Raw genomic sequence first — 22649 nt, forward strand, 5'->3', positions numbered from 1 at the left:
TATAATGTGGAATTGCTCTAACAAGGTACGTTATGAGTCCCCGTTTTTGGGTTGTTTTGGCTTTCGTTTAGGTATTGTAAGCATGTTACATGTTTGATACAAAATAACATGAAGTGTGAATGAGAGAGATTAAAGGGTGGATTTCATACCACATATCCTTTGGTTTTTTGCTTATCTTTATTTGATGACTTGAATGTTTGTACCTTTCTGATTCATATTAATTTTATTAACGTTTACATTTTTTGAAGATTTTTTTTAACTCACTTTCGAGTAAAAACCTATTATATTTTACAAAACATAAAAAGGGGATCTGTTTAATCAAATGCATGATCGGTATATTTACGCTGCATTGAAGATGAATACATAAGTTATTTTAATAAAATAGAAATGCTTTTTACAAGAATTAGAGTCCTACTCAGAAGAAAACATTTGAACTAAAATTTCAGCTCAATTTTATTTGTTATAATTGATGGGAAGTGTACATAAATCTTTCAGTTCAAATAACTCATGTTACAATGAGTACAGCCATTACAGGGCGACTATTGCTCCTTTAAGAGTTAAAATGTATTCACCGGTGGTTATGATTCGTTACCCTAAGCATTTACAGTGCTAGTTTGATGCACTATATTTTCTAAGCGTTCTATGTTGAAGAAATTTGGTAGATTTATCTTTATTTTTAAAGAAACCAACTGATATCGTTCTAAGCGAAAATTTGTTGAGACTTTCTGACATACACAGTAAAGTTTTTGACAAGTGGACAGGGACAAATAGGGCACCCTACGATATACCTTCCATGTCTGTTTGTGTTCAATGTTTCAAAACATGACGTGAAGTTAAATGTTTGCTTTAATATAATTTTGAACTTGAATGATACTTTTAACACTTATTAGATACAGTAATAATGGTTAAACAAGATAGCAATCTAAAATTTTTATTTTTACTAGTACATTTAATAATATTATACAAATGTAGGAGGAAACCAGCTGATGGCACGAACAGTGGCTATGTAAGAGTGAATACAGACAAGTTGCTTGTGGCTGCTATTGAAGTTGGCAATGCATGTAGCAATCATGCCTTCTCTTATCGAGTGGATCACCTGAAAATAAAGAGTAACATGGATTGGAGCACACCTTGGGGGATTTCACGTAATAATCGCTCTGTCGTGTTATTCGACGAGAACAAAACGTTCCATAGCTTTGGTTTTGATGCAGAGGAAAGATATGCAGAATTAGTTGACGGACGTGAACACCACAGATGGTATTTCTTCAAAAACTTTATGATGAAATTATCAGGAAGATATGTAAGCAAAGTTATTCTTACTTTTTAATAGATTTAAAATATACTATGGTAAAAAGTGTTTATACCTATTTCAATATGAAAAACAAGCTATTGAATACATTTTTAGTGGGCTGCATATATCGAAAGCAAATGGAGATTGATGAAAAAACTAGCGTTAAAAGAAATATACATAAACTTACAGTGCATAATGTCCATTGCATTTACTAGGTAAAGAATCTAGATCTAGATCTATTTATAAATGTAAATAGCTATGTTATAGGATGATTGTTAAGTAGAACATTCGTAAGATAAATCTATTGGAAAACACCGTGTTTTTATTGTTTGTACAACATAATAATTTGCATGACATTTAGTTTTCATATTACATGAAACTTGAACATCAGATATCATAAAAACATAAATTAGATCTAGCTCTAGTGACTAAAACAGGATTTTTTTGCTGATTCAAATACATTTCACAGAGAGAACACAAGAGGTGAATATAGAAGAGCTTGTGTTCACAAGTGAAATGTAATTTATAATAAATTCAAAGCAAACACATTTTCTAAATTCAATATATTAGAACTTTAAATATTTAAGTACTAAATACTTTACTTTTGTCTGATATTTTGCCGCGTTACGACACGCTCTCATGGCGTCTAAAAAATCATAAATCACTTTGTTCTTGTTGAAAAATAATTATGTACATTCTAAATTTTCGATTTGTTTTCAAGTTTTGAAAACGTATGTGCAGATATCCATATGTTTCTCTTAATCAGGCACTTTGTCCTCACGAGGGTGTATGTGTCTGGCGACATTTCCACTTATTTATTATAATATTCTTTTCATCCGCATTCAGATATATTCTCCGGCTACTGTGAAATTTATATTTAATAATTAAATTGTAAAATTGTTAAATATAGATTGATTCACTGTCCACTGAGAGAAAAGCATATAATAAAATAACAAGTTCTTCAAGGTTTTTAGTTTTTTATTGACATAAACTTTTAAACAATAATCCCTGCGATATCAGTATATATTATGTAGTGCAGCTTAGGCCTGAATTTGATTCAATTGAAAGCTTGCAAAAAAATCGAAAGACATAGACGTCTACATAAAGGTATCCGAGATTCGTGTACATTTTGTGTTTAATGCTGTCAACGATTAAGGCTGTATCAAATTTAAATTGCTATTCTTTCCGTTTTCTTATATTTAATTTGGTTATTCAACAGATAACACGGAACATAGAGATTGAAGATGACAAAAAAAGAAAGATGAAAGCTATTGACGTTATTGGTGCTGTTATTAAATATCTGAAAGACCACCTGATCAATCTGTTAAAAAAGGAACTTTTCTCGGTACAGGACAAAGACATACACTGGGTTTTGACTGTGCCTGCTATATGGACTGACTCGGCTAAACAATTAATGGGAGACGCTGCATATAAGGTGATACCACGTTTATACAAATATTGTTATTTAAATTCTACTAAATTAACGTTAAAGAATTTATTTCATCTTTAGAAATTCTAAGGTCGTAGATGCATATGTAATAAAACATTCGTATAAATATTGTAATCAATATTATTAAAGGGGATGTTCCGAAATAATGTTATCTGTCCTTTGTTCGTAAAAATCGTGACAAATGTACATACACATCTCTCTAGACAAGTGAGTCAATATAATGAACACTGAAGCAAAATGTTTAATGACCAATGAGCTATAGCCTCGGAGAATATATGATAAACTGTCGGTGTAAATAAGTAAAGTGACCCCTATGGAATTTTGACACATCGGTCAATATTCTATAGAAATTTTGATTTTCTATAAAACCTGACACTCTCTGAAGGTAAATGACCCCAACCAGAAACCTGTAGAAAATAGATCCCCATCTAATCGATCTCAAACAGATTATTTACTACTGGAAGCTGTTGTCGCAACATTTGGCGTAATTTCTCTTTAAATTTACTGTGACCTTGACCTTACAATTCGCCTATGTCCTAATCAAAGTTTCAAGTCTATATGCAGAATGGCTGACTTTCTTTCTGATATCATGAAAAGTTCAAACATCTCTCACGTCCACTTACACAGGTTTAAGCGGTATTCAATCCTCCAACATTAAATGGGAAGGAAAATATGGCAGTATATAAATAACACATGGGTTTGTGGGTAATATTTAGTGATGCTTTGTTAATTATACCAAAGTCTTAGTGTTATGTATTGCTATTGCTAGTGCGTGCTTTATACTAATAGTGTTCTTTTTCTAAGAAGGAGTGAGAAGGAAACTGTCAAAATTCCTAGACTGTGCCACTTTACTTCGCGTTTAGGAGGCGTAATATTCTGATATATGCACTGGTATCAATATTCTTAAAAATTTGACAGTCACAAGAGGTTATTTTCATTAAAGAAAACAGATCTCACAGTCATAATAAAGGCAGAAGAATTAAAGTAAAATTATGTACAGAATGTTGACCTTACCACTTTCTCTCTTCCACTCTGTACGTGCACGTCGTTGAGAAGACACAGGGCATCAGCAAAAAGTTTGAAGACTGGGGACGGCGAAGTAAGATCGGAACTTGTGCTGTGGACCAACTGCCGATGTGCTGACTAAAGCCGATGAGAGTGGCCCAACAAAGTAGGCGCTTGGGTCGACGAAGATGATGTGCTAATGTGCATGAGCCCAAAGCACGGTTAAACGGCTTGAACGGCAGGCCTTTTGCTGGCACCAACAGCCCTTTTCAGGGCTACCCTTTCATATTGCCACAGGTTACTGAACAATTAGGTTCTCATTGATCGCCGTACAGAGACCTACTTTTGGCTCAAAGTACATAATATTTGGCTAATACTCCGTGGAAATTGCATGAAAGTAAATAAACAGCACTTTGTTCTTCAACATTAAATTTTTAGGGCATCACTGGTGACATGTCCGAGGTCCGTACTCGAAAGCGAAAGCTGCAAATTGTGCCCAAAAGGGCGGATGGACCCTCATTAAGCATAGACTACATACAGTAGGGTGAACGTTTCGGTTGTCTAAAATAGTGATTTTCGTGCGTGCGTTTTTCGTATATCGTGCGTTTGTATACCATGCAACGTGCGTTTGATGTAACGCTTTCTCACGCGTGCATCGTTTACAAGCGTTTAATGTTTATCGTTTCTCGTGTATCGTTTTTCGTTTATCGTGCGTTTGAAATCGTGCGTTTGATATCCCTAGAAACGTTTAGCGTGCGTCTGCGTTCGTCTAAACGTTTTAAAAGTTCCGTATTCTGTTTCTGTTACTTTTGAGAAGTTAACAAATAACTTAAATAAATCTATTTTGTAAGTTTTGTGTTTCTTAAAGAAGTAAAAGATGTTCAGTGTCTCTTGAAGAATAGAAATATTATATAGAGAAATATTATTGTGGTATTTTCATTTCATGGTGAGTACTGGATTCCGAAGTACTTTACGCCGAAGTTTCGATTAAATCCTATGTTACATACGCTTAGGATAAATATGCAACATGTTTTGATATTTAATTCAGCAGACATTTGTCTATAATCGTACTAATATATCCGATATCAGGTTCATAAGACATTATGTTATGGTAAAAAGACTAGCCCCCCACCCCCACCCCCTTTAAACCAGTTCATCTTCTGACGTTTCTACACAGACTTCCGAATCCTATTTAGAATATTCCTTCCCATTTTTCATATTTCTTATTAACAGATTTATATTGATATGTAACAGTCTGGCAGGGACTCGAAGCCCTGACTCTCGGAATACATGTACATGTACGTGTACCATTCCGTGGCTCTTCCCGCTGAGGTATTAGGCCGCTTACACTTTATCTCCCCTAAGTTCTAAACCATACTATATATGCAAATATTTTCTCGAATTTCCAAGGGTTACAGAGCAATGTGAATTAAACTCTGGGCCATATGGCAGTCACAGCTAGGGTCCCAACTCGTGACCCTCATAATACCGTACCGCGGCTCTACCGACTGAGCTGTCTGGCCGCTTACACCTTTTTTGTTCCTAAAAGTGAACACGTCTAAACAATGACAGACACGGTTAGATAGCCTTAAAAAACAGGTAAATTAATTCTCAATAAAAAAAACAATATATACATGCACACATTCTTCTGACAATATTTACAATATTTAACAATACATTACCAATATTATAATATTTTTTTAACTGAAATGGGATGAGGCGTTTATTGATAGTTCTATTATTTACGGTTAGACAGCTTTAAAAAAACAACAGGTACTAAATTAATTCTCAATAAAAAAAATCCAATATATACATGCACACATTCTTCTGACAATATTTACAATATTTAACAATACATTACCAATATAATATTTTTTTCCTGAAATGGGATGAGACATTTATTCATAATTCCATTATTTATACATGTATAGTTAAAACTTTGTTAATACATTGTTCTATTTCTATATTTTTGTACAAATAAAAAAGGACATTATAAATGCTACGGTGGCTGATTTGTGCCATGTTGTACTTTTGCTTTGGTAGGCACCAGACGAAAACTAAACAATACGACTTTGAAGTAGTTTTGTTGTATTTTTTCCCGGAGCCCATGGCACTTTGTTGTTTTTTCCATGTCTTTGTAAAATGAATATAACAAAATTTGACATTTTAATCTGGTCCGATAATCCCACAAATTGTTTTAAGTGTCTAAATGTTTGGTCCCAAATGTCCAATGTATGGACCGAAGTATCCAAATATCTGGCTCGAAATGTCCCGAAATCTGTTCTGAAGAGTCCCAAAATCTGATTTGATGTGTCTGGTAAGAAATGTCCATTGTCTGAAATGTCCAAATACCAACTCAGCCACCATAAAATTTAGTGGACAAACTTATTCAACAGTGCAAGAAAACACCTACTCTGTTAAAAGCATGTTCTAGAACTGAATATTGAAACCAGTGTTCCTCCATAACATAAATAAGACATAAATAAAATCATTAAGTAAAGCTGTCCCAAATCACAGACTAAGCCATCCTTTACAATATTCCCATTACTCTACAATAGACAAAATCTTAACCAGCTCAGACTTGCTTTAAACTTATAACTAGGCTGTCAAATTGAAGCAATTAAAGCCCCATTAACACTGTCCCCGCCACGGTATTGCTACGGTGACTTAAATCGTTGAACCGGGGTGTTCCGTGGTGTTTTTCTTTAAAATCAAATTGCGTTTACACTTCTCGGACAGAGTCCAGGTGTATTTCTGTTTTTAAGTACCCAATATAACACCGGCTATATACGGTTAAGTGCCGATGCTTACCCGGTGCATTCCAGGTTGATCCGGTGGAGACATGCCTAGACACGGTTTCATCACAGTCCATCCTGACCATCACTGATTTCACCACAGTTGAGCTACGGGTGATGCCCCAGTACTTTCCCAGTGATGCCCCGGTAATGCGCTGATGCTTCCCTGTTCAAGCTTATTTAAATGAAAGTGCTAGACAACATTTACATCAGTTATTTGGTAAAAAGAGGGAGGGATGCAATAGAAAGGAAAGGGGGAGAAATTTGGGAAAACTGTGCATACAATGCCTACAGAGGTTGAGGGCAGTGCGGAAAGCTCACCTCAGAAGAAATAGCAATGAATGGCCATTCTTGGTTTTCACTAAAACTAAATTATCCAAAGTAGCACTTGAAGTTCTTTAAATTGCTTGTTATCAACATGAATAAATAAATATAAAACTCCTAGCCAGACTGGCTAATTCTAAACATCTTTTGTTTATTCAGACTGACAGATAGCTAAGTTCCAGACTGGAGAAAGTTATTTCTTATTTAAACTTTTTATTCCATACAATTAAAGTAGAAACAATAATTAGATAGGACTTATGTGATTTGGTTGCTTAAGATAATAAACAGACCTTGAGAATAGTCTATTATAAGTAATGTGTAATCAATTGTAAGTCTCATCCCTTTGATTATCATACAAACCATGTGTAAACTCAGAAACTCTGTTAATACATGTATATATTATTCAGTCTCATCATATCTATTTACATAATTATTATTATGATTATTATAATTATTTTTATTGTCATTATTATTATAATTATTATTATTATTATTATTATTATTATTATTATATAACAGTTATATTTTTATCCAGTATCTGTCAAACATATAGGAATCCAATTAACATTGATACTACATCTAGAAGAATGAAAAACTATAATGCACGGTATAACAGAACATTTTTCTCAAATAGTCTGCATCTTACACTAATGGAGTTTTGTCTAAGCATACAATGCATAGGTTTTATAAAGAAACAAATACTGTCCCTCTTTCAACCTTTCACCAGACTAAAATGCTCTATTATAACCAGTTTGTATAATGTACCGACTGTATATACTAAGAATGTTTTAAATTGATAACTGACTTAAGGATTTATTCTTTCAGTGTTTCACTGATACCTATACATGACTCTATAGATACATATACCTATACATAACCTATAGGCTATAGCTTTAATTTTCTAAAATTCAATTTTACCTACGCTTATTTTATTAATCTAAATATCAAAAACAAAAATATTATTGGATGAATGTTGCAGGATACCTTTAGGTATGGACTAATTGAAATCAACTCTAAAGTATATTATACAGCCAGTCACACAAAATATCCATTATTCCATTCTATTTATTAGTAAATAATAATAAGAAAGTTTCTGTATAGCATGATAAGCACACTACCAGTAACTTAATTGTTTATAAACAGCTATAAAAGTCTGTCTGAGATAGACAGATAAGGACAAACAATTTGGTAAACATGAGTTGCTTCCCCTTAAACTAGAGACAAAATGGAATTAATTGTTAAATACAATGTATGTAACATGCTTGAGCTGTCTAGTATTTACTGTATTAACTTGAATAACTTTATATAGGGAGGTTGACATATTTCTAGGGATATTTTATTTTTTGAGGGGGTGCCCTTGCTTCACTGGAGCTAGATAGGTTAACAGAATTATAATGCAATCTCATCTTTAATCCAGGAGTTCTGCACTTATCATTTTAGGTTTTTTATTTTTTATATTTGCGCTAATAATTCTTTTTTCTGTTCCAATTGTGGAGGGGGTGGAAATGTGAGATGGCCTGAGATAGCTCAGTCAGTACAGCCACCATATGGTATTCTGATTGTCCGGGGTTTGATATCGGGGCAAAATGTAGAGCCATGGTGGTATATAGCTGAGACGTGTTCTCTATACTCAAAATTGTGGAGTTCAATATGGCAGGCATGTTACATTATTAACTGTTCAATGATTAGGAAAGGGGATATTGAAGAAACCTTACAGCTCAGTTGGTAGAGTTTCGGAATGGTATTCAAAGTGTCCATGCAAGCCTCCGAGGTTTGAGCCCCAGTCAGGCTGCACAGTTACTTTAATACTTTCGGGAACCAACATAGGGCCAAGACTGTATAAACATTTATGTCAGCTCATCAATTATTTAAAGAGATATTTCAATAAAGTATGGACTATGTTCATGTATAGCGCGGTCTCACATATTTAGAGAAGAAATGTTGATGTGGTAGAGCTGCAGTATGGTATTCAAAGGGTTCTAGGTTCCTACGGTAGTGCTGGTGAGGCATAATACTCTGAGGGTCTTTGTTTTGAGTCTCACTCAGGCTGCATATTTTTGTTACTCTGTGATTAATAAATATTTCCAGCTAATTATTTGCTTATCTGCATTTATTAATGATTATGTCTTACGTCAATATTGTGAATATTCAATTATTGTCTAGTAATGTGATTTTAATTTTTATAGAGATTGTAGCAGTACTAATTTTGAGAGCTTTTGAATAAGGGGGCGGGGGGAGTTTGCATAGACTTGTGGGGACCTAGGCAGGTACCTGCAATTAATTGCCTCCTCAAAAGTGATTTTTTAAGGATAGCCTGTAAGGATTAATCATTTAGATCATCAAACTTTCAGACTTTTTATTTCCAACTTAGGTTTACATCAAGTAAACAACATAAGCATCGTTTTATAATAATTACAGTGAATAATGGCGGCATATTAACAAGTGCTATGTAAATAGAGAATGACAAACATATCCAAATCATACATGCAACATTACAAATAAACATACATATAGCAAATAAATATATGTTTCAAGTAAACAAGCAATCCAGGCATATCAGTATTACAAATTTTTAGATATATAATTTCGATAAAAATACTAAGTTTATTCAGTAAACTTTTATTTTCACTACTAAACAATTCTTCTAATTTGAAAAAATTGGGATTAACATAAAAATACCGTTTTAAATACTTTTTTCTTTCCTTATAATAATAACATAATTATTATATATATTTTCATCTTTTGAGTGTAATCAGAAACTATATAGAGTTCTCCTCTGTACCTTTTAAAACAAGAATGTGAAATTTACTTGAAGTTTCGCACTATCACCTTTTCCACAGGGGACTGTGGTGGTATAAAACGATGGTAATAAAGTCCTATTCACATTGTACCTATTCGGACAAATTTCAATAAAGCAGGGATATATGTCATGGTTCCAAACTGTTCACTATTTAGGGAGGTGATGTGTAAGCAGTTTGATAGTTCAGTTGGTTGAGCTGCAGAATGGTTTCCGAGAGTCTGGGATTCAAGTATCTGTAAGGCAGCATATTTTTTAAACGTGTGACAGTATCATAAAAAGGAAGGTACTAGGCATTTAATGTTCTTTAGTAATTAATATAGCATATTAATACATATTAAACGCATGTCAATAAATTTCAATATAAAGTGATATGAAAAATATTTTCTGTTGCGCTGACTTCGTATATCCAATAACTTTACAGTTTACATATGATTCACAAATGCTTGGAGTCCCACACTTGACTCCTCCCCATCTTGCACTAATATGGAGGTGCATGAGGTTGACCAGTTTCCTTATTTTCCTCATTTTTCCTCTCGATTACAATTCCAGACCCAAAATAAAAGTGCATTCTTAATATTTATATATACTCATATATTATAATGCCTTGGAAATTTTAACTTTTTTTGTGTTTTCACTGGATTTCAGTATTGTTTATTTCTACTTTCACTTTCGTTTTGAGAAGCTTTTATTGGCAACAACACAGTAAATCATGCGGTGTGCTAATGAAACATACAGGACATCAGCTTAAATCTACGTATTGTGCCAGCAATTTAATCCTTCCTGATTCTTGAAACTTTTCCCCACGGTAGGGAATCACGTGACTTTTACGGTTACGCGTACAGACAATATGGTTGCCTAAAAACATCGCTTCACATGTGTTTTTCAGGTAATTCTTAATCATATTACTTTTACTTACATATGAGACATGTTGCAGCATACGCAGAATAAAGAATTGTTGTCAGCTTTACCTTATTTTCCACCCCTGTGCTCATAGCTTTTACAAACACTCAAAACTTTAACAGGAATTTTCAATGTGGACAATTATTTTGCGGGTAACATTCACGCAAAATGTGTATTTTTAATGAATTTGATTAAACTACGTCGAGTTAGCAAAGAAAAAATGTTATAGAAATTCTTTTTTTGAAAATGTAAATATTAGGCATGTTAAATGTTGACTGGCCATTTTCTATTCCAATACACGAGAGAAAAATAAAATGATTTTGGTAATAGACACGCGTACTTTTTTTGTTGATTACTCCCACGCAATATTTTATGTGCAAGCAATATGCAGGTTATAGCCTAGATATTGATTTAACAGAACCATGATTGATGCATTTAGCCTTAAATTTCAATAGAATATTGAATAATATTAAAAATACCGCCAATAGGCCCTGATTAGAATTAACCCAGCAGGCACATCAACGTTGTAACAACGTTGAATTATGGTTAGATTCCAACGTTGAAATAACGTTGGATTTACAATCGATTTGAAAGTTTAAACAACCTTGAAAATTCAACGTTGTTACAACGTTGAAGTTTTAAAATGTCATTTCAACATAATTTAATTTTAATATATAGCAAAGTAACAGAGTTTAACAAAAAATCAAGACACTGTTAAATACTTCAGCTCTTTTATTTCAAAAATACAGTTCAAGTGCAGCTTAAATTCAAATGATTAAAGAAGTCCTTTTAGATTAACTATTAAGCTATAATCTGTTCCAAACTACTACTAGTACTTCTACTAGATCTCTCTGGGTATGTCTTAAGTGTTTCATGATGGTGTGTTGGCTGTCTCTTAATTACTGTTTCTGCAAATAAAATAAGAAGTTCGTAGTTGAAAGTGTCTTGGTCAATTTCAAATTATATATATAATTAATCAACTTAGTGATTTGTTTTATGTTAAAATGCTTATCTCTAAGATTTACATAATTACACAGCATAAAAATTAAGATACAGCTGAAGTTTCATATTGACAGCAAATTATGTACATAAAACAACAAAACGGTGAAAGTACGCGTGTATGTTTAAACCCAAATCATTTTTCTCTCGTTTATTGGAATAGAAAGAGACCAGTCAATATTTAACATACCTAGGCCTAATATTTACATTTTTAATAAAGAAACTCTATGAACATGTTCACTCTTTGCTTACTCGACGTAATTTAATCAAATTCTTAAAAAATAAATAAATTGCGTGAATGTTACCCGCAAAATAATTGTCCAAATTGAAAATTCCTGTTGCATTTTTGAGTGTTTGTAAAAGCTGTACAGTAAGCACAGGGGTTGAGAATAAGGTATGGACGACAACAATTTTTTATTCCGTGTAGGCTGCAACAGGTCTCGTATGTAAGTTAAATGGATTGATAAAGAATTACCTGAAAAACACATGTGAAGCGAGGTATTTTAGGCAGCCATATTGTCTGTACGGGAAACCGTAAAAGTCACATGATTACCTACTGTGTTCCCTTAATGTAATTCATTTCCGCAATGTAATTCATTTGTTATCCGTGGAAGAATCTGTGTTCAAAATAGTTAATTCCTTTATTTTACACTCAAGATTTTAAAGTTGATTGTTTATGATGCAGTCTCACTTAATATATAGATTTGCCTCATAAATCCATCTGAATTTAATTGTTACCACTGCATATTTATGATTATTTGCAATGCACTTTTCCATGTCGGCCATGTTGGACTATTACGTACGCCTACAGTACTGTTGTCAGGTTTTTACGTAGTGAATGCAAGGGATAGTTCTTTATCCGATTGCGCATAAAGACCTGCCCGTTTATTATTTTACTTTTGATATTAGCGCATGATAGCTTATATTTTCTAAAAATCATTTGTTGAAGTTGTGACAAAAAATAATTGTTGTGCTAGGTTGAGTGAATTTCAGCTCTAATAGAAACTCGTTTAAAATATCGTTTAATCAAATTGCGTAACAATCTACATGTAACTAAAGTTGTTAAAAACTTAACATGATCACGATATTTAAATAAACGTTTAAAAACGTTTTCATTTTGCGTTCGTTTTAGCGTGCGTATATCGTTTAGCGTATTTCGTTTAGCGTATATCGTTTTGCGTGCGTCTGCGTATTCCGTTTCGTACAGCGTACGTATAACGTTCGTTCTTATAGCGTGTAGCGTGCGTGCGTTTTTTCCAGAGCGTGCGTTTTTGCGTGTAAACTGAAACGTTCACCCTACTGTACATACATGACCTTACCACACTCAAAATAAATTAAATTAGCTAACCACTATTGAACTTCTGCAAAAGCTGTTTATAATGCACCGAATGTTAACATAATAACTTTGTCCGTTCTTCCGTCTTTCCAAAAAGAAGAAGGGTGTATCGAAATATAAAAGTTAGTATTCTTTACAAAACAAAAGTAACCACTTTTCTAGGTAAACATGCTGAATAATTAAAAAATGACAACAAATGGCGAAAGTGGGGACCCTTTTCTTTTTTAAGCGGTAACTATTTTTGACGAGGGTCATTATGGGGAGGTCAATATACTTGACTTTATCAAAAGTCTTGACAACTACTATCACAATTCAATTATACATCTAAAACTGTATATAAAGTCCAAATTATATAGCTGTATTTCATAATATGCAAATAAAAGTTTCTTTATCAAAATTAACATCCACTGATGTCAAAGTTTAATTAAGCACCGGCCAATGTACATGTTGCCACATTTTCATAGCTGTAGATTTAATACAAAAAATAGTTCACTGGGTAATCACCGGTAGTAAGGGGTGCGGGTAATATTGAAAAGGCGGTAAACCATACATTTTTCATGATATAGCCTGTAGAATTTCTGTAGAATTTCAGAAGAGGAGATGTTACGTTTGAACTATAAACATATAATGAAAACATGTCCCCAAGTCAGGCCAGTTTTTACCCTGTGACCATGATCAAACAAATTTTGTAACTACCTGCTAGACAATATTGCATGCCAGATATCAAAGGGGTTACCTAGTCCTTGCAACCTAATAGAACAAGACTTTTACGCTTTTATTATATACAATTAAGAAAAACCAATGACCCTTGGGGAATTTGAACAAACTCAAGCCCTTGTGCTGTCAGGAAGAATATTTTAAAGGTTTTCTTTCGGTTGCCATGGCAACAAAACTGCCTGAAATTAAATTTAGTACTAACAACATCGCCACACTGGTTGAGGAAGAGATATTATTTGAAACAAAAGTTAATGACGTACGACGGACAACGGGCACAGCCCACCATTAACACGTTGTGCTTAGGTGAGCTTAACATTTTAGCCAAACATAATGAATAATAACAAATATTTTAAGCAAAGAAAACGTAAAACGTGTTTAAGGCTCAAATCTGGAGCTTGAACCTGAAAGTGGAGTGCCAGAATGTGTGTTCTGCACGACGTGTTAATATGTGTGTTATACACGACATGTCAATGTGTGTGTTCTGCATGACATGCCAAAGTGTGTATTCTGCACGACAAGTCAGTGTGTGTATTCTGCACGACATGCTAATGTGTGTGTGTTCTGCACGACATGCTAATGTGTGTATTTTGCACGACATTTCAATGTGTGTGTCTTGCACGACAAGTCAATGCATGTGTGTTCTGCACGAGATGTCGATGTGTATTCTGCACAACATGTCAATGCATGTGTTCTGCACGACATGTCAATATGTGTATTCTGAACGACATGTCATTGTGTTTATCCTGCACGACTTGTCATTTTGTGTATTCTGCACGATGTCAGATACCAAAAAGCTCTAAAAAGGATCTGACACAAAATTGCGTACTTTAGCTGTTCACCTTTGTACCCCCACTATAGGTGGGGATTCATATTTGACCTTGTCCGTCCGTCGGTTCTCTTTTATGTTGCACGTAGCTCAAAAAAAATTTACCTAGAGTTATGAAACTTTATAGGAATATTGGTCAGCATGTGTTGTTGTGCACCTGGATGTTTGCATGTGGATTTATTCAGTATTTGTAGAGTTATTGCCTGGACTTAATAAAAATGTGCAATTTTCAACTTGTGTTGCACGTAGCTCAAAACAAATTGACCTAGGGTCATAAAACTGTACGAGAATGTTGCTCAACATGTGTAGTTGTGCTTCTGGGGTATCAATCGTGGATTCTCTTTTGTCACAGTTATTGTCCTTGAGTTTTTAAATATGTATAATTTTAAATTTGTGTCACAGGTAGCTCAAAAATGTTTGACCTATAGTCATGAAACTTTATAAAATGTTGCTCAGCATGTGAAACTGTGCACCAGTTTTGCTTGTGGATTTATTCTGATTTCTATTTATGTCATGCAAGGCTCAAAACGTTTTTGACCTCGAGTCATCAAACATAACAGAAATGTCGGTCTGTGTTGTTGTGCACCTGTGGGTTTGTTTGTGTTATTCAGTATGTGTAGAGTTTTGCCCATGACCTAGTAAAATTAACATTTTTCATCTTGTATCCACGTAGCTCAAATGATATTTGAGTTATAGTCATGAATTGTTACAGGAACTTTGATAAGCATGTTAAGTTGTGAACACGGTGTTTTACTTGTGGATTGAGTCTGCTTTGTCAGAGAAATTACAATTGACTTAGTAAAAATCATTTCAAATGTTCAATTTGTCTTGCCATATTTATATGTTTTTGACCTGGAGTCATGAAACTTTATAGGAAAGTTGGTAATAATGTGTGGTTTTGCACCAGGGATTTTCAACTTGTGTCGCGTATATCTAAAGAAATTGACCTAAAGTCATGAAACTTTACAAAAATGAAGGTTAGCATATGATGTAGTTGTGCACCTAGGGGTTTGATTTTGTATTTATTCAGTATATGAAGAGTAATTGCCCTTTACTAAGTAAAACCCATTCTAAATTGTTGTGTTATATGCATCTTGAATGACTGAGTCAGAATCAACCAACTTTACAGAGATGATGATCAGCATCACCGTGTTGCTGTGTACCTGTTTTTTTGCATGTGTTTTTTTTTACAATTTAGTTGGAGATATTGCCCTTGAATTAGTAATAATTATAGACTTGTTCATTCATATGACCTGCAGTCCTGAAAGTATAGAATAATATTGGTCAGCCTGTGTAGTTATGCACCTTTTGTTTGCTTTGGGATTTATTTAGTATTTTGTAACGTTTTTATCATCGTAAAATATTTCAATTTTCAACTTGTGTTACATGTTGCCCAAAACATTTGACCTAGAGGCAGTAGATGGACAAAACAGTGGAATATGGGGGCACCCGTGTCCTACGGATTAATTTCCAGTTTTCTCTGATTTTGATCTTGACGCTTGACATGAAATATGGCTTCTGCATGTTGTCCAATTTAAAAAACATTAGATCCAAAGAGACAACTTAAACAATTTGTTTATGTATCAAAACCTTAAGCTTTATATTGCAAACTTTACTTGTTGGCACCTGGATCCTGGTTTTACTCAATCAAACTGTAAAGAAGGCCTACAATGTTAATGTAATACATTCCTTACACAGTTTTGATGAAAAAATGAAGCATTATTTTTTTTATATTTAAGGCCGATATTGCAGAATCACAGTTGACAATTGTCACAGAACCAGAAGCAGCAATTGTATACTACCAAACGGAAAACCCAATCTGGAATTTAACGACTGCCAATATATCCAGTCCTGGGACAAATAAATGTATGGTTATTGATATTGGAGGTATGTGCTTAGTTATACATAATTGAGGGAATAAACTTCATACATTTTTCTGTTACTTTGTAATAAGGACAGTCTGTTTATATCAAGGTCTAATTGACCACTATAAAATTTGTCTATGTTACATGTCTAAGAGGACAGATATATCTAATTAATTGTTATCAACAATATTTTTTATCAACATAATATGTATTCGAATAAAAATTACTATGAGTAATAATTATATTGGGTTACTTCAGTAAAAAGTTCTATTGTACTACTTAATTAAAAATAAAATGTGTACACTATTATTCAATTAACTACAGAAGTATATTTCTTATAAAGTTAAAGGGAAAAACAATATCTCATTTTCATGAACAAGATATTGCCAATAGACATAAGAGGTGCTTACGACTATGTAAAGCTTGATAAAATTAATTCTTTTCTGTTGCTTTTGGATGAATATATATATATTAGCTCCTTTCTAATAGTTAGGAAAACTGTAAATTGATCTTCGAAAGTAATATGTCCAATGAGAAATTAAAACCATTCAAACTGTTCATTTTGTAATAAATTAGAATGTTTTATGTAATTCTGTAAATTACTAGAGTGTATACAGCTGATATTAGAACAAGAAAAATAAAAACTGATGAATCTTTCAGAATTTGATTTTTAATTCACTAAGATGAATATAGCTGAAGTACATAAAAAGTTTTTAAAAAGTTAACAAACAATTTTTTGCAGGCAGTACTACTGATTTCACTATATTAGAGCGTCAGTCGGACGGTGGCCTATCAGAAATCAAATCGGCAACTGGTATAGCATGTGGTGAAAACATGGTGATAGAGGAATTTCATGAACTCCTCCGTTATATAACAGGTGACGCAGTCTATCAGAAATGGATTGATGAATATGCTGTTCATCAAACAGATCTGCAAAATGAGATTGTAATAAAAACTAGAACACTCAAAGCTAACAGTACTGGAAAAGAAACATTCAAAGTTCCATTTTCATTGCCAAATATATTTAAGGAAATAAATCATGAAAGTACACTGCAAGCTATAGAGAGATCACAATATAAAGGAAGAATTACATGGTCATCGGATAAAATAAGACTAGACGCAGAGATAGTCAAACATCTGTTCAAACCTTGCACTGATAGTATAGTAGATCATGTTAAACATTTACTGAAAGCACCTGAGGTTCAAGGAACGAGCATATTTCTGATGGTCGGCGGGTTTTCCAAGTTTTCAATAGTTCAAGAGGCCATAATAAAAGCCTTCCCGACTGTTAACGTCATCATTCCGGAAGAACCAAGCACAGTTGTTTTGAAAGGTGCGGTGATTTATGGTCATCAACATTAGGGTACAAGTTAGACTCATCTTATTTAATACACTCACACTGTGTGTAGTTATACCAGATCATATATGTTTTCTCGACTGAATTAATACCTGATCAAGAAAAACTAAATTAAAAGTTATTATACCTTTAATATCTTTCGTACTAATCTATTTTCTTAGTGTACAAACTTAAATGTATATCATATACTGTGTATTTAATTGAATAAAATATGTTCATGAGATAGATAGTCACATTATATCTTTTTCTGAAAACAGCATATCCGTTTTTGTGATAAGCAAATACATTAAGTACAAATTGGAAAGAAAATGGAAGAAGGAAAATGACATTCAAACATGTTGTGATGTTCGAAGAAGTGTACGACTTAATTCTATTAATCAAAAGAAACAGAAGTTAAATACGTAATTAGTATTTTCATTGTACCATAATTACAAAATAAACAAAATGAATATTTTTAATGATGTCAATTCAAAATTACCTCAGGATTATATATTCAATGTTGATTAATGAGATAGAAATATTTTATGTTTGATGTATAAGCCTGCAGGGGTTTCCCACCAGATTCCTAGAAACATCAAAGAAACATAACATGTCATTCTACATGTAATTATTTTTGCCATTCCTTCTGTCAAGATGAAAGTATTTTGTTTTGTTGTTTTGGTTTTTTTTAAATAAAAGATGTTCAAATGCTTCCCTAACACATCTTATTCCTGTTGAATCTCCGATGAAATAAAAAAAGAATTTTGGTTAAATTTATGTTGCTTTTGTATGTTTTTTAACGCTGAATTAACACATTTAAATCTGATTACAATGATCAATCCGCATAAACGGCTTTTCTTGATAATTTACTAGTAAAAACCAATGTATATAGCAATGTGAGACAACTCATCATATGACTTAGTATCCAAGATCAATTGTCAATATCCTTTAAAAGATATACATGTAGATATTTTTGTTCGAACTATCATGTAAGTGAGATCAAATAAAGTGCCATTTGCTTCCTTAAATGATATTTGCATGGAAAACAAGTTTGATCTAAAGTATGTCAACAAGAATGTCTTATATCGATTTTATTTAAAAATCAAATCTGGTACAAATTTTTAATATTAAGACTTGAATAATGAGTCGGTAATAATTTTCATCTAAAAAAAGATATGTGTCTCCCTGTCCAAAAACATATTTACCAACCCTTTAAAAATTATACCAAATAATTTTTAGAGACATTCTTCTTTTTTACTAAATTAAGCCATAAACATTCAAAGCCGATAATTACAATCTGAAAGGCTTGAACCCGTGCCGATTTTGCGACTCCGTAAAATTGGTATTGCACGGCCGTGCATATATTTTGACGTTATACAAACAAATCGTGAAGACGCGCTATATGTTAGAGTTATTTTCTGTGGGATAACATGATTATTTCGTGAGTGTTAAAAAGTTTTGCAAAGTAAATAAAAACATTCACTTACAAAGGCTAAACATTTCTGTACATATTTTCTGTTTTTCAATTTATTGCAAAATATTGTGTTTTTTTTTACATATTTGAACATTTGACGAAAAATATGTTCTTATCTCCGTTAAAAAAATACTGGGCTGCTCATTTTGTTGATTTTCCATGGTTATAGTATATTCAAAATCGGTGTAATCAATTGCTTTACGTATGTTTCCCTCGCTATTACCCACACAGATGTATTTTCGAAGTTACACTCGCGTAAAAGAAAGATACACAGGGAATAGAGAAATAAAACGTCGAAACCACTGCGCCACGTTACTTTATTTTGCTATGTGTAAAAACGCTTCAGCTTTAATTAAGTCCAGCTAACACTTTTCTTAAAATAGTTTTATCCAATCACTACTGCATCATTAGTGCTGATTTTCATACAAGCCATTAGCAAGTACATACTTATTAATACATATGTTGTTAACCAGCGAGTATTTGCAATAGTTTGCGAAACTGTATACAATTGTAAAAAGAAAAAAATCAAATAAAGTGAGAAAAGGGAAGGGACATATAAACAATGTGCTTAAGTGGTACTTGTAGAAGTGACTCAAAAGTCTAGATACCCTGACAGGCCCGGAACGGAAAGTATGTTTCCATACTATTTCCGTAAAATAAAAGGGAGCCGGAGTAAGCACTCGCTGGGGAAAAAGAAATATACAATTATTTGCCTATATAATTATGGTTATTCAGTATTTGAACCGAAGTCAAAATATTATTTACTATCACATTCTGTTACTTATACGACAAATCAATTCACATTCAGGAAACATTTGACTTATCCCTTTCCATTTAAACAGTTCTATCACAGCCGTTTTACGCTTGCGTAAAACCTTGCTTGTTTTTATATCGATATTTTTTACTTTAGGGACTAAATACATTCAGCCGATGTCAACTAGCTTTAGAAATAACGCACAATTATCCCTATAACCATTCTGTGCCTGCATATTCACATGCATTTTTATCATTTATATAGAGGATATTTGTTTAGTTCAGTGTAAGATCGGAATATATTTCACCGAGTGCGCACCAGAAGGTTTATTTCACGAGTGGCGCGGCCACGAGTGAAATTTGGACTTTTTGTGTTCACGAGGAGAAAATGTATTTCAATCTTACACTAAACTAAACAAATTTTCTTTTATTATAAAAAAATTATACAAAGAAACTTTAAAATTACGTGTTAACCTAATGCTAAATGAAAAGCGCGCCAAAATGTAATACAACGTGACGTCATTTACGACGTCACGTCATTAAGTTGGTACCCAGTACTGTGCACGCTGGTGTTTAACTGAAATAACGTAACGGGCTTAAATTCAAAACAGTGAAAATTATCAAATTGATAATTTCACTGTTTCAAACAGTAAAATATCAGTTTTTAATTTCATTGATATATATTCTATAAATTACAAAAAGCATGTAATTATTTACTTTAATTCATTTATCATATTAATAACATATATATCAAAAAAAGAAAGGATAAATAAACAGATATTTATATTCACGGGCTGGTGTATGATATTATCTGTACCTTAATCGACTAATTTGCAATCCTTACGTAGCTGATAACGTTAACGTTAGGCACGTAATGTGTGGAAAATGGACAAAATATCGTGTGTTTTTTATGAAATGTCATGACATTTGACGTTGACAGTGTCATGATGAAATAAGACATTTACAAATGCTGCGAAATCACGAACTAAGTCAATGATCACAACAAAATTAAACTAATCTAATCTGAAGCATGTGCTTGGGGGCTTGAAGTATCACATTGCTACCAATTTGTATCAAGGCTTTGTAAAATATTATGATTCGCATTGACGTTCACATTTTGGATGAACTTAATAAACAATCGCTGATGTGATTTATTTGAAGTTCACTGTTATATGTCAACAGCCACCCCAAAGTCACTTTTTACCTCCGAAAACGATAAATATGCTGACAAATGAAGTGAATTAAATTATGGAAAAAGTAATTACAACATTTAACTTAATTTTTTTTATATCAAACAAAAAATATCACTTTATTCCAACAAAAGTACAAATGTATATTTTTTAAAACAATAACTAACCGATTCAATTGATCTGTCCGATATACCAGTTGTTTTAAGGTGTCATTGTGCAAAGTCTTAGTCCTATATACGTAAGTCATCGTTTACCCTGTTTTCGTCTCATTGAGAGAGTAGGCCTTCAGTTGTATTAAACTAAACTAAATTCAATGATTCTAGAGCCGAATCAACTCCAAATTGCATTTTGAATCTTGTATCAACACTTATTGCATTTTTTATCTACAAGAAGTAGCGAATAGTTTCAAGTGCTATCTTGAGACAGAACACCGACTTGTTTCTCGTATATTCACGCTCATATACAAAACAGTTACTGTATTTTGGTATTATTAATGAATAAAAATTAGCAAAGATATGAAATATGAGGATTTTGACTAGATGATAAACTAACATTTCAATGCCCGTAACGGAATCATTATGCAATCAAGTTGGGCGGGGTGTGGTCAATGCAGTTATGATATCTAATAACCAATGAATAAAATTGAAAATGTTACCAGCTCGATAAGATCAATCGCAACTTTCGGCCCTTCCCGTCTGTCTTCGAACACAATAGTATGAATACACAGAATGGGTACAGTATTTCGGTCTAACCTACGCTAAGAATCTAAACATGTAAACAAAAGTCATTTTATCCTGCGAGTTGCTGAAAAGATTATTTCCAATAAACAAGTAAAAGTCCACCTCAAATAAGTGAATTCATAAATACAAAAGCAAACAATACATTATTTATATATCTATTATTATGGTTGTAGAAACCGAAAGTACAAAATGCAAAACTGTTGAGAGTAAGTCGGTTTTGTTGAAAATTGTACACAAGTGGGCATTTTTAATTAAAAAGCACTGTGATACATATTTTCTATCATAATTATACCGAAACATACTTTATTTTTCTCTGGATGTCAAATATATGCATTTTTATACATTACACTCTCTGTTTCTGTTTAAATCTGAAACCACGTGGTAGAACTAACAACTTTCAATTTGATTTCAATTTGCGATTTGATAAGCCTGTCCAGCAAAGTAAAGGCTACCGGCACCAGAATTTGAAAAGATACATGCGTCATAACAAAGAAGCATCCAAGAGGTGTTTTGGAGTTGTGAAAGATTTGTTTAATTCTTAAACTGTCTAATAAATAAGCAGAATAGTTTGGTTTATCGGTCATTTCAGTGTCCACAAAAGCTCTAATTAGGAATATTCGGCGAGGTGCTCCGCAGTTAAAGCGGTACACGCATCACTCGGTCATTTATGATAGTTTTTGGTGACGTTGTAGCTACATGTAAAATGTTTACTGTTACTGTTTAACGAAGAATGAGGTAGTCAAATGTTATTTAGATAACGATAATCAATGCATGCAGTTTAAAGATTCTGAATTAAAAACAGAATGAAAGAGTGTTTGTAGTAAAATGTGACGTAAAATGATATTTTC

The 22649-nt window shown here is 33.0% G+C and overlaps 1 protein-coding gene across 1 annotated transcript; it reads left to right on the forward strand.

Moving 5' to 3' along the window:
• Positions 1 to 194: 194 nt before the first annotated feature.
• On the forward strand, positions 195 to 18220 carry LOC132757105 (heat shock 70 kDa protein 12B-like). Its single transcript, XM_060748290.1, has 4 exons — positions 195 to 1300; positions 2511 to 2726; positions 16183 to 16330; positions 17051 to 18220. Exons 1-4 carry the CDS (start codon positions 902 to 904, stop codon positions 17668 to 17670), a joined length of 1383 nt encoding a protein of 460 aa, XP_060604273.1. The 5' UTR covers positions 195 to 901; the 3' UTR covers positions 17671 to 18220.
• The last annotated feature ends 4429 nt before the right edge of the window (positions 18221 to 22649 follow it).

Source organism: Ruditapes philippinarum, unplaced genomic scaffold (genome assembly GCF_026571515.1).
Source record: "Ruditapes philippinarum isolate M1 unplaced genomic scaffold, ASM2657151v2 ctg636_1_1_1_1, whole genome shotgun sequence".
Classification (NCBI taxonomy): domain Eukaryota; kingdom Metazoa; phylum Mollusca; class Bivalvia; order Venerida; family Veneridae; genus Ruditapes; species Ruditapes philippinarum.